Genomic DNA, 13,423 nt, shown 5'->3' on the forward strand with positions numbered 1-13,423 from the left:
CTCAGACACTGGCAGTCCTAGGGAGGGACTGGATTAGGGAAATACTCTAATGATGTTGAAGGATGGAAAGTGTTGGGGTGTTCCAGATGACTCCAGGGGACTGCTGTGGGATGGAGCGTTGATGAAACCTTTTTAGAGCTGGTGGCATCCAGTGAAATCTTGAAGGGTGGGACAGAATTTCAGGTGGAGGTGATACAGGGGTGAAGAAGGACCAAGATGTCAATGTAGGAGCTACAAGGAAAGGCCACCAAAAAGTAAATGGTTCTCTCTGGACCCTGGAACCAGCCACCGTCTGGTCAAGTGTCCCTGGCTCTGGCTACCTTTCGAGTAGGCCAAACTAGGAGTGAAACAGAACCACTGTGCCCTTGTGCAGATGTTCCAGTTTGTCCAAAAAGTATTTCAGACAGGTGCATGGGCAGGGCAGAGGTGGGGCCTGCAGCTGACCTTGTGTCTGGTTGGCACAGGGCTCCTGGTGCTGAAGGACTTGGGCATCCAGGTGGACCGCTACATAGCTTCGGAGGTGTGTGAGGACTCCATCACAGTGGGCATGGTGCGACACCAGGGGAAGATCATGTACGTCGGGGACGTCCGCAGCGTCACACAGAAGCATGTATGTCAGTGCTGCGGGGCACATCCTGCCTTCTCTTCCCTGCACCTTCAGCTCCTAGAGGCAGCCCCCGCTCCCCTTTCATTCTCTTCACCCACCGGCTGTTTCCTTTTCATGCTTCCCCCAGCCTCCTTATCTTCTAGTTTTCGTCTTTGACTTGCAAGGGTAATAGGCAAATTGGAAATGGGAACTTGGGGCTGGGGTATAGCTCAGTGGTACAGCACTTGCCTGGCATGCATGAGGCCCTGGGTTCCACTGCTAGCACCGGGGGGGGGGGGGGGGGGGGGGGGAGGGCTGGAATTTGGGAGCTTATCTTTTGGGGCTCAGTTGCTCTCTGGGTTGATTTCTTGACCCTTTATGATAAAGTACTTCAAAATGGAGAGGAAGGTTCTCATCTTCTGAATACTTTGGGCAAATAGCTTAGCAGCTTTCACTTCCAGGGGAGCTCTGGGCAGGGTCTTGGCATAAGGTCTCTGTTCTTCCAGTTTTCTGGGTCTACCTCTGGAATCCTGGAGGGCACTTGCATGGCACAGACACCCTGCCCAACTGCCAGGAGCTCCTGCCTGCTGAGGGGCTACTTTTCTTGCTTGGCACAGCCTGGGCTCCCTGCTCGCCTCAGGGATGGTCCAGTTTGGTTTGCTTACTCACTGCTCAGAAGCTGAGCCCACAGATCCTCCATGACTTTGCCACATTCACAGATCATTCCTCTTCCTTTGCCTCTGCCCCTGGGCAGCAGGCCCATCACATTGCCTTTGTCTTCCCAGATCCAGGAGTGGGGCCCATTCGATCTGGTGATTGGGGGCAGTCCCTGCAATGATCTCTCCATCGTCAACCCTGCCCGCAAGGGACTCTACGGTAGGTGCTGTCCTCACCCCTCTACCTTTTGAGCTGGTGCTTTCGCACTTAGGTTTCCTCCTTAGATATTTCTACCCTGGGTCAGCTCCTCCCAACGACCCTGTCTTCCCTTGCCCTCCCCATGCGCGAGCCACACCACTGTCTGATGCAGACAGCCCCAGCTGATGGCTTTCTCTTCCGACCTCTCAGAGGGCACTGGCCGGCTCTTCTTTGAGTTCTACCGCCTCCTGCATGATGCGCGGCCCAAGGAGGGAGATGACCGCCCCTTCTTCTGGCTCTTTGAGAATGTGGTGGCCATGGGCGTTAGTGACAAGAGGGACATCTCGCGATTTCTCGAGGTATAGCCAGCAACCTTGGTTTGGCCAGCTCACTAATGGCTTCTACCTTGGACTGCTGCTTCATCCCTGTCTCATCTGCATTATGGAGCTGGGGACTGGTGACTTCGCTTTGCAAGGGGACTGTTTGGGAAGCTCTGGGCTTCCCAAGTAGAAAGGGAGGAAGCCGTGTTAGTGCCCCCAACTCCCACCCCCACCCCGTGTGAAGGAATGGGCGCGCTCGCTCTAGGAGGTGGTAGTGTGGGCATGGACCTCTGGTTGAAGGACCCGTCTCTAAGTAGGGTGAGGCACCAGACTCCTGCCTGGGGTCCGGGGTTCTGTGTGGTGCTAACACTCAGGAGACCTTTGAGATGCAGATGCAATTTTCTGTGACCAGAGGGGATCGTCCTCATTCCCTGGCACTGTGACGGATGCTTTATGGCACCTGGCAAGAAAACATGGCTTATCTCAATTTTTATTTCCTATGAAGTGAGTCCTAATTCAGCTCTGAGCCAAGTGTGAGCCACACTCAGGAGTTCTGTAGCCAGAGGCATTCTTGTGACTGGGCCCTCTGGGAGCTTGATTACTGGTCCAAGTCTTGGACCAGTAATGCCTCAAACTGCCATTCCCGCTTTAAATGTGAGCAGCATCCACCTGGCTTATCAGGTGGACACAGTGAACACACCACACTCACTGGAGCTTACTTTCTTAGCCTCCAGGTGGTCAGGAGCAGCCTTACCTGATATCTTCCATGGGTGGCCATTTACATCAACATGAGAATTGCCAGTTCCCATCACACTGGCCTCATTTCAAGTACAAAGTGAACGTCTCTAGCTAGTAGACCAGTGGCTACTGCAGTGAATAGTGCAGAGAGAGAATAATTACCATCACTGCAGAAAGTAGAGGTGGACAAAGCCAGCCTAGAGGAATCCAGCAAGAGCACATGGAATGCGGCCAGGTTTAATTCCAGCTTTTCCTAGGGGCTTCAGGCTTCTCCAGTGTGTGGCCTCCTGAGAGACGTAAGAGGCCTCGAGGCCTTAAGGTTCTCAACCAGCAAAATTACCCAGAGCTATTTAATTTCCCCCTTTGCTCATCTTCAAACTATCTCCTATTTTGTAGTCCAACCCTGTGATGATTGATGCCAAAGAAGTGTCAGCCGCACATAGGGCCCGCTACTTCTGGGGTAACCTTCCCGGTATGAACAGGTTGGTGAGCGCTCCTGGGCCCAGGGGGCTGTGGGTGGCTATCTGCAAGGCGAGGTCAGTGAGGGTCCTTCCCAGGCCCTCATTGATAGCCTTCATTGATGAATGCCTGCTATTCTGACATGTTCTTTATTCCTTGAGAAAAACAGGAAGTCTGGTTATTGAAAATTACTTACCTCAAAAAACCAGCAGCCAGGTACAGTAGCGCACACCTGTAATCCCAGTGACTCACGGGGCTGACATGGGAGAGTGGCAAGTTCAAGGCCAGCCTCAGCAACTTACTGAGACCATCTCCAAATAAAAAAAAGGAATGGGGGCTGGGGAGATAGTTTAGTCGGTAGAATGCTTGCCTTGTAAGCACAAGGCCCTGGGTTTGATCCCCAGCACCAAAAAAAAAAAAAAAAAAAAAAAAAAAAAGGAATAGGGGCGTAGCTCACTGGGGGAGAGTACCCTGGATTCAATCCCTAGTACCAAAAAAACCAAAAAGTCCCAAGAAAAAAAAACTAGCAACCAGTGGCCCACATAAGAACATAAGACCTTTAAAGGCACATTCTTTACACAAGAGTCCTGTGCTGCAGGGTTCTAGTTGGTTTGCCTGCATCTTTGTGTGCAGAGCCAGCTGTCCCTTAGGTCCTCTCGAGGAAAAGCCACAGAGGAGGGGGAGGGGCAGAAGAAGGGGGTCCGGAGCAGTACCCTCCCAGCGTGAGAATTCTGTGTGTTCCTCTTACTTGGTTGACTGCAGGCCCCTTGTTGGAAGGACTTTGTACTTTCAGATCTCCCAGATGAGAGGAAATTTCATTCTTCAGGTGCTGTAGTTGCATTCTAGAAAGGCCCAAGAGGAGAAAGAAACTGTTCCAGGGTTTGCAGTTGAAAAGCAAAATGAGGACCACCTACTCTCAAGACCCAGTCTGGGGGGATCTGTTGTCCAGATTGTTTTGAATTGTGGACTTTAAACCTGTAAATAGAAAACATCATTTAGCTTGACTTCAGTCATCTAAGGTCCCTCTTTGCCACTCTTATAAAGTTGTAGGGCCTTTCCTGTTTCACACCAGATTTGTAAAGCTGCAGTCTTTTGCAAGGGCTTGTTGAGAAGGAGGTGGGTCAGGGCAGCCAACCTGAAATTGCCCCTGCAGGACCCTCAAGCTATGTGTGTGTTAGAAAACTGGATGGATTTAAGTGGTCCAGTGTTTCTCTCTCTTTTTTCCCTCTTGTACTGAAGATTGAACCCAGGGGCACTCTACCACTGAATATACCCCAGCCTTTTATATTTTCATTCTGAGAACAGGGTCTTGCTAAATCGCCAGGCCTGGTCTGGAATTTAGAATCCTCCTGCCTTGGCCTCCCAAGTCACTGGGATTACAGGTATGTGCCACCGTGCCCAGCTTCTGGTCCATTGTTTCTCTAGAGCCACTCTGTCTCCTGACAGATCTTGGTCCTATGAGGTTGTTTCCACTGCTTCTTCCAACTCTAAAATACTAGAACTCCTGAGGTTCTGGAAGGAGCACAGGCATCATACACAGCCAAGTGGATGGTACATCCCTAACAGATGTGTCTGGTTTGACCACAAGCCCCCTGTTTCCCTGCTTAGATCCTGGAGTGCTATGGGAAGCCTTCATGAAATACTCAGAAAATAATCAGAAAAGGATGGCACCAAAAGTGATCTTTAGTCATCAGCCTATCCCCACAGAAGTGACATATTCGGTATCATAGTATTTTAGTGTTTCAAGGCCTGTGCAAAACTAATCCCAGAAGCTAGGAGGTGAGGCAGGAGGATCGCAGATCTGAAGTCAGGCTTAGCAACTTGGCAAGATCCTATCATTGAAAAAATGAGGACTGGGGATATAGCTCAGTTGGTAGAGTGCTTGCCTTGCAAGTGAAAGACCCTGGGTTCAATCCCCAGCACCGCAAAAAAAAATAAAAATAAAAAAGAGAGAGAGAGAATAAGGAAGATGGAATGGTTGGGTACAGTGGTGCACACCCATAATCCCAGCGACTCAGAAGGCTGAGGCTGGAGCATTACAAGTTCAATGCCTGTCTCAAAATTTAGCAAGACCCGCTTCAACTTGGTGAGACCCTGTTTCTAAAATGAAACTGAGTGCATAATCTCAGAGACTCGGCAGGCTGAGGCAGGAGCATCTCAAGTTTGAGGTCACCCTGAGCAACTTAGCAAGACCAGGCCTGGGCATGTGACTCACTGGTAGAGTGCCCCTGGGTTCAACCCCCAGAACTGCAACAAATAATTTTTTAAAAATTAATTAAAACAGGACCAGGGACATAGCATGGTGGTAAAGTACCAGTGGGATCAATCCCCAGTACAAAAAAATCGCGGGTAAAACAAATCGCGGGTAGGGATGTAGCTCAGTGGTAGAGCACTCTGGGCTCAATCTGCAGTGCTACAAAAGGGGCGTGGGGGCTGGGGTGTGGCTCAGTGGTGGAGCACTTGCCTAGCACGCATGAAGCTCTGGATTAGATCCCCAGGACCACAAACAACAGCAACAAAAATCTTTCACTATACATTTTAGGTGTACAGTTCAGCGGATTTCATCTGATATCCACACCCCATATAATCACCACAAGGAAGCTCAGAATAGTCTGTCATTCTCAAAGCCTGCTTTGTGGTGGGATTCTTAAAACTAAAACTGGGCACATTTTTAAATAACTGATTTAAAACATGGTGCTGTTTTCCCTACTTCTGACTAGGCATCATCTGTCTGTTGGAAATTTGAAACCACTTTTGCATTTGCCTGTGTGGATGAAGTCTCGATTGATTGTGTATGTGGAAGGCCACAGTGTGTGGGGGTTTATGGGAAATTTGAAGAGGGTTATACTGTATGCGCATGATGAGGATGCAGGCTCTTTACCTACTGGCATTAGCACCTCACTAGGGACCTTCCTGCGTTCTCCAGGTCTCTGATGTCACCTTCTCTCTTCTGCCTCCTAGGCCATTGGCATCCACTGTGAATGATAAGCTGGAGCTGCAGGAGTGTCTGGAACATGGCAGAATAGCCAAGGTCAGCCCCACACCCGTGCCTTCCCCACACCTGCTCCCCACACCTGCTCTTCTGGCCTGTGGGCACAACCAGTGTGGAGAATGCAGTTGGGGATAGTGGAGGGTCACCAGAGCTACTGTCCTTGCGCCCTGCATCCCTGGAGAGAGTTGCCCAGCTTCTCCTGGGAGGGAGACACTAAGGAGTCTTTACCAAAGTTCTGGGCCTGCTGTGTTCTTTAAAAAATTATTTTTAGTTGATGGGCTGGGGTTGTGATTCAGTGGTAGAACACTTACCTGGCACGTGTGAGGCACTGGGTTCAAACTTCAGCACCACGTAAAAATAAAGGTGTTGTGTCCATCTATAACTAAAAATATTCTTTAAAGTTATTTTTAGTTGAACCCTATTACAAGAGCAGAGAGCTACCTCCTATCTTGTGGATTTCTCTGGAGAAATCTGGTGTGAGCGGGTGAGGCATCAGTTCCTGTGCCAGCAGTTCCAACTCTCAGGACCGCTGACATCCAGAGCCCGACTCTGAACCTCCAGGTCACGCAATCTGCTTTTTCCTGCAGATTCCTGAGGGGACCCATTCTTTGGAGGATTTAGAGAGGACAGCGGCCAGAGCTGTTGCCTCTCAAGTCTGACTAGCTAGATTGGACCCAGTGTGGTCAGGTGACATCAAGGTGGGAAGATAAGCAGGACCATGGGGATGGGGAGGTTCTCCCCCACAAACCCAGCTCCTCCAGAGCCAGCTGGAACCCAGCCCCAGGCTCGCCTGCCACACCAACATTTGGCAGAGGTGATGGGGTGTGTGCTTATCCCTCTTTTCTCTCCATTTTCTAGTTCAGCAAAGTGAGGACCATTACTACTAGGTCAAACTCCATAAAGCAGGGCAAAGACCAGCATTTCCCCGTCTTCATGAATGAGAAGGAGGACATCCTTTGGTGCACTGAAATGGAAAGGTACCTGTGCTGCTACTATTCTGGCTCTGAGTGAGGTGCTCTGACTGCTGTGCTTGATGGAGGGGTCTTCGCTTTCGTCCCAGGCCAGTGTTTCCCACAGCCACAGGTGCAGTGGGAGGGAGGGCCTCATTGGCATTTCCAAAGGGGCAGGACCCTGGGGAGGGACTGGCTGACTGGTCACAATTCAGGAGGGGTCTTGGAATCAGCCCTGAATGCCTGGGCTTCCAGAGAGCCTGCTGAACCCTCCTCAAATGCTGCAGCTCTGGGGACTTCCTTAACTTGTACCGTAGGTATTTTGTAAGTGAGCACAGCAGCCGCGACCTTGTAGGCTACGCAGCCTCTGCACCCTGATTTGGTGCAATGCAGGCCCAAGGGGTGGGCTAGATCAGCTCTTGTTCTCTGGGTCTAACCAGAATTTAGCCAACAGAGATGCCAGTTTCAGCAACAGGAAATCCTCGCACTTGTGAAGTTGGGCAGGAGTCCAGCTCCTTTTGGAGCTCCCCTCTCCTTAGGGGAGAATCAAGGAGTGGACACGTGTTACATTCAGACTTGCGCTGTGTCTACCCTGTATCTAGATCTCACGATCAGGGGAACTATGTAGTGTGTCCAAGAGGCATTTTGGAAGTGCTTTTTGAACACGTGTTTTTCATGTTTGTGTGTGTGGTTCTGGGGATTGGAGCCAGGGCTTCGCGCATGCCAGGCAGGTGTTCTCCCACTGAGCTACGTGCCCAGCTCACTAGTCTTCATTTCTGCTGTTCAGAGCTCACGGTCGGGATTACAGTAACTACATTTAAATCCACAGAGACTAGCACAGTGAGAGGCACATGGTCGGTGACCCATCCAAACGTTGGAATTGGTTACAGAAAGCAAAGGATTCAGCAGGACAGGCACCATCAGAAGTGTGTGGGTGTGAGCGTGACGCACCCGCCCCTTCCCAGGTGCTGTGGACAGCTTCTGGTCACGTGCTCCTGGCAGGTGATCAGATGGCTTTGGGGCCGCTTGATCTTGGCCCTGCTCACCCTGCCTTTCTGTCTCTTCTCCCCCAGGGTTTTTGGCTTCCCTGTCCACTATACTGATGTCTCCAACATGAGCCGCTTGGCAAGGCAGAGACTGCTGGGCCGGTCGTGGAGCGTGCCAGTCATCCGCCACCTCTTCGCTCCGCTGAAGGAATATTTTGCTTGTGTGTAAGGGACATGGGGGCAAACTGAGGTAGTGACACAAAGTTAAACAAACAAACAAAAAACCACAAACACAATAAAACACCAAGAACGTGAGGACGGAGAGAAGTATCAGCACCCAGAAGAGAAAAAGGAATTTAAAACAAAACCACAGAGGCGGAAATACCGGAGGGCTTTGCCTTGCGAAAAGGGTTGGACATCATCTCCTGATTTTTCAATGTTAATCTTCAGTCCTATTTAAAAAAAGAAAACACAAAAACAAACCAAGTCCCCTCTGCTCCCCCCCTCTTTTTTTTTTTTTTTTTTTTTTGTAAAACCTTTTGTTTTCTACTCTTTCCAGAGGGGTTTTGTTTGTTTGGGTTTTTGTTTCTTGCTGTGACTGAAACAAGAGGGTTATTACAGCAAAAATCAGTAAAAAAAAAAAAAAAAAAAAAAAAAAAATAGTAACAATACCTTGCAGAGGAAAGGTGGAAGAGAGGGAAAAAAGGAAATTCTATAGAAATTTATATATTGGGTTTTTTTTTTTGTTTGTTTTTTGTTTTTAATTTTTTTTTTTTTTTTTTGTTGTTGTCTCTAGCCTGGTCAGATAGGAGCACAAGCGAGGACAGAAAAGAGACACTCAGGTGGCAGAATTCCCTCCCAGCCCCTGAGCTGTCTTACCAGCACCATTCCTGGTCATGCAGAACAGAACCCAGCTAGCAGCAGGGAGACAGAACACCATACAAGATACTTTTCTACAGTATTTCAGGTGCCTACACACAGGAAACCTTGAAGAATACCAGTTTCTAGAAGCCGCTGTTACCTCTTGTTTACAGTTTATATATATATGATAGATATGAGATATATATATAAAAGGTACTGTTAACTACTGTACAACCTGACTTCATAATGGTGCTTTAAAACAGCGAGATGAGTAAAAACATCAGCTTCCACCTGGCCTTATGTGCAAAGGGTTTTAAACAAGGATGGAGGAAGGGATTCAGCTTGAAGATGGCTCTGTGTCTGGTGGGGTTTCCCCTTGGTTTTTAACAAGATGAAGGAGAACTGGGGCATCATTCTCCCACTTCTCCCTGCCAAAATGGGGGTCAGCTTAGGTGGTTGGGACTGGGGGAGGCTGAGCATGGAGTTCATCCAGACTCAGGCAATAACTTGAATTTTTTCTAAAAGGAGACTCCCTTGGCAAGATGGCAGGGTAAGGAGTCTTCGTTCCTGATGGCTCGTGTTAGCAGAGTCGAGGGCTCCTTGTGGTGGGATCAGAAATAGTCCAGAGTGTGGGAAATTGACAGTTAAAAACCCCACCTGGAGCAAATAAAAAAACATACAAAACGTACTGGTGCTTTCCTGTCTAAGTCGCCTTTTGTGTGTTCTTTTATGAGGCCCTCACCATCCTCCCCTCTGTGCACAAGGCGGCTCAGAGCCCCTGGAATGTGATGTTTTTGGTCATCTCCAAAGGCTGCAGTTTTATACTGGGAGGCTGATGACACCTTTTATTATAATTATTCTTATGGTTCTGGTTATAATTATGTTTGTTTTAAGATTTTCTTTAAGAAAACAAAAACCCAACACCCTTTAGGTTTCAAACCAAGGTGCGGGAGCAGGGTGCTTCTAAGTTAGTGGTGGCTCTGGTGCCCTGGCTCCCTCCCCCCGGGCCAGGTGGGCCACTGGGCGGTGCAGTGACAAGCTGGATGGCCAGGGCGTCCCCCGGGCCTGCCCTTCGGGCTGGTCGCTCTTGCTCTTCTCTTCTACTTCCCCTCCTCGTGAGTCGGGTGTGTCAGGGCCGGGGGGAGGCCTGCGGTCTCTCTCCTGTGTGTGTGCTTGGAGTGGTGTGCGTTTCTTTTCTAGTGTTTGGTCTGATGATAGCTGTGCTCTTGCCTTGAGTCAGCAGCGCCTGGGGCCCCACGTGCTCGCACTTTGTTCTGCTTCCTACGGGGCAGGTGGCCTGGCCTGGCCTGGCCTGGCGTTGGCGGTGGGAAGGGATGGCGTTGCTGACTCCAGGGCGAGGGCCCGACAGGCAGATCTTGCCTGGATGGATGGGGTGTAGATATGTGGCATATAGAGATATATATTTTATAATGGGAGGGGGGGCGGCACCTCCTGGGACCGGCAGAGCTGGGAGGTGTGCCGTCAAGCACATGGTCCCAAGTCCGCATCCCTAGAAAAGATGGGGCCTATGGTGATAGGCGCTATATAAATACATAGATAGGGTCATGTATAAGAATACTACGCAGTGGGGAGCGGGGGAAGCGGGCTTGGTGTGCTGAGCCCGGGGCCTTCTGCAGGCAGACCCCACACCAATCAGTCTCACATGCACAGGAACCCACTTCTGTTTGGATGCATAGCGAGTCACTCACCAGGGAGCTCCCTCCCGCCCTCCTCCCCAGGATTCAGGACTTTGTGGAGTCGGCCCAGCAGCTCTTTACCTCTGTTGCCCTGGTTGCAGGTAGACTTCAACCCCAGAAGTTGCTAGGTGCTGAAGGCAGGAAGAGGAGGAGGTTTGATTGGAGAAGGTGCTTCCTCTAGCAGGTCACACTCTATCCCTTTTGCCCCTGGTGATGTCAGATTCTTCTGTTAGCAACCTGTGACATTGACCTGCAGCTCTAGGCACCAGTCAAGTCAGCCCTCGACTCCCCCTACCTATTCTCCCCGAACGAAGTCAAATTGACATCCCTGTTTGTCTCGGCCACAGGGCTTCCACTGGGAAAAAATTAATAATGGGACAGTGAACTTCACCTTTTGAATACAGCAAATTAGTAATTAGTGACAAAACTACACCGAGGCTTTGAATTCCTTGCTCATTGCTCAGGAGTAAAGCTCACAGCTGTGGCTGTTCCCTCCTCGTGGGGTGTAGTCCTGTTCCAGTCTGCTCAGTTCCTCGGTAGATGGATTTCATAAGATCACACCCCGTTACCTCCCGCCACGGCAGGTGGTGACTGATCTCGGTGAGGCTGGAGCAGCAAGGAGAGGAGCCCAGCCCCAGCCCCACCAGACCCCTGTGCTACCTGTGCTTGCTTGTCCCTCCTTGCTCCCGCAGGGCTCCCTTCTGGCCTGGAGTCCCCCAGCGCAGTTCCAGGAGGGCTGAGGGGAGGAAGGCTGCCTCTCGCAGCCCAAGGTGCTCCCTCCCCCGCTGGCCAACACCAAGGTCTTCCCAGCTCTGTGTCAGGACAGTCTTCGAGGGCTTTCCTTTTCAAACCCGCTGGCTCTCCCGAGCCTTCTGTCCACGGCTTAAATGAAGGAGTCAGCCTTTCCCAGTGGCCCTGGCTCTACCCTAGCTGGGGTGGGTGCTCCCCGCAGGGTTGGCGTGGGGACTCAGGAAGGGCCTGTGGATGTGGCAAGCCCCAGGGACCAGCATGTGCTGGCCATCTTGCTCTAAGGGGGTTTTGGGTGCAGAGGTCTTGGGGCTGGCTACTTAGCATCTGTTCTTCATACTCTAGTGACCTGCCAAGGCCCCCAAAATGGACCAGTTGCCCCGGGGTTATGGGGCCCCCATACAGGGACAGGAGTTAATCACCAGCTTTTCTTCCAGCCCAGCCTGTGGGCTTGGTCTTACAGTAGACATTGGTAGGGTGAAGGGGGTCTTGGGGAATGTGCCAACTTGGTCCAAGTGGCATACCCTTCATCCACCTCCATCCCTGTGGGAGACTTCTGGGGATAGGTATTAGGTACCTTCCAAAGGGGCACAGCGCCTTGCAGCTGGGGTGGGTCATGGGAGGGTTAGGTGCAGGGAGTGTTGAGCTTGCTGTAGACAAGCCAAGGGTAGGGCCAGTGGATCGGGAGAGACCAGAAAGGCCTAGGGAGAATCCCCAAGGGTGCTCCCTGTGGGATTTCCTTTCCAAGCACAGGCCATATTTGTCCTGGAAACCAGGGTGCTAGGGGCCCAGGGTGACAGCCTCCCTCCTGCAGGTGCCAAGTGGAGCATGGTGCCAAAGAGATCCATGGCCCTTGCCTGGGGGAGGCAGCTGGGTGCTAGTGCCAGGGTCCCAAGCCCTGGCCTCCTGCCTGAGGAGGCGCTCAATCCCAGCAGATGGCTGCTGAGCCCAAGGGCCTCAGGCTGGCTGGTGCTAACCCCTTTCCTGTGGGACACTGGGAACAGCAGGCTGGTGGGGAGCCAGCAGGTGAGAATTAGAGGGGCTCTTGAAGTCCCTGACCTCAGAGCCTCCTTGCTGTTTGATGTTCTATCAGAAAGAAACTTCCCCAAAGAACACCCAGGACCCCTTAACCTCTGAAAGGCCTGGGCGTGGTTGGCGGGTAGAGATGAAGGTTTTAGTGAGCAGCTGGGCTGTGGACCAGAAAGGCAGACCCCAGCCAGAAGGCAGGCTGTAACCAGTCAGCAGACTCCCCTCTCCTGCTTTGCTGGCCCCAGGCTACAGCTGCTCTGGGGGAGCCTCTGGGGTCGCCACCATCTCCAGCACAGGGAAATCCATAGGAGGAGCAAGGGGCGTGTGTTCAGCTGAGCCACCGGGAGTTCCAACAGGAAAACGGCAATCAGTCGTAGCCTTCATGTCTTTTATTACAGAAGTCTGTATTGAGTAGGTCTTAATTCCTGTTGCTGTTCTGCATGGTGCAGGGTTGCTGTGACTAGTGTCTTCGGAGCTGTCATTTCATAGGAGCCCCGCGAGCTGTAGGCCAGGTCTGTGGGGCCTGCCTGGCGCCTTTTGTGAAGAGGCTGCTGCCGGCTTGCTTTGGTCAGGGGAACAGGAGAGCTGAGATTCTGGGGAGAGCTCTTTCCAGGCAGGGCCATGTCTTGATCCAGGAGGTGAATGGAGGGATTGCTGGAGCTAGAGTGGCCCTGCGGGGTTAACTACAGGTGGCATCAGCCTCATGCTGGGGTCGGAGGACCTGAGAGGAAAGGACAGAGATGAACTCCATGGTCCTCGTGTCAGCTTTTGACTCTACGTTTTGGTAAAGAAGGGCCAGGGTCTTTGAGAAGTGAGGATCTCGTACCTTTGGGTTTCAGAGACCCAGCGAAGGTAGGTCTTTGGCTGGGGACCTGTCTCTGACTCTAGGCAGTGGAGTTTGGGCAGCGAGAAGCAAGCAGGTTGGCAGGGAGGGGAAGGACAGAGGCTTTTGCTGGTGGGGACTCGCTCCCTAACCTCCCAGAGGCCCCTGGGCTTCTGCAGCTCTGGCACCTGGAAAGCTCCTGGGCTCTGTTGGACTTGAGGGCGCAGAGGGTGACTCCTCCAGACCCCAGGCCTCCAGCCTGTGACTGAGGACATGAGCAGCGGTCTAAAGCATCACTGTAGTCCCATTCCACCTACAGACCGTTTTGGTTGCACAGCCCTAGAATCCAACAGACGACAAAAATGCCGAAATTCCTTAGA

The 13,423-nt window shown here is 51.5% G+C and overlaps 1 protein-coding gene across 8 annotated transcripts in view; it reads left to right on the forward strand.

Moving 5' to 3' along the window:
• The window catches only part of DNMT3A (DNA methyltransferase 3 alpha), a 96,911-nt gene extending 87,476 nt beyond the window's left edge, over positions 1-9,435 (forward strand). For all 8 annotated transcript variants that reach the window (XM_079110127.1, XM_079110126.1, XM_079110128.1 and 5 more), the window contains 7 exons: positions 465-610; positions 1,372-1,462; positions 1,652-1,800; positions 2,896-2,981; positions 5,920-5,989; positions 6,809-6,927; positions 7,974-9,435. In XM_079110127.1, the coding sequence (XP_078966253.1) occupies positions 465-610; positions 1,372-1,462; positions 1,652-1,800; positions 2,896-2,981; positions 5,920-5,989; positions 6,809-6,927; positions 7,974-8,115 (803 nt within the window). In that variant the 3' untranslated portion in view covers positions 8,116-9,435. The remainder of the gene's footprint in view (positions 1-464; positions 611-1,371; positions 1,463-1,651; positions 1,801-2,895; positions 2,982-5,919; positions 5,990-6,808; positions 6,928-7,973) is intronic.
• Positions 9,436-13,423: the final 3,988 nt, after the last annotated feature.

This window comes from Sciurus vulgaris, assembly GCF_902686455.1.
Source record: "Sciurus vulgaris genome assembly, chromosome: 14".
In the NCBI taxonomy this organism is placed as follows: Eukaryota; Metazoa; Chordata; class Mammalia; order Rodentia; family Sciuridae; genus Sciurus; species Sciurus vulgaris.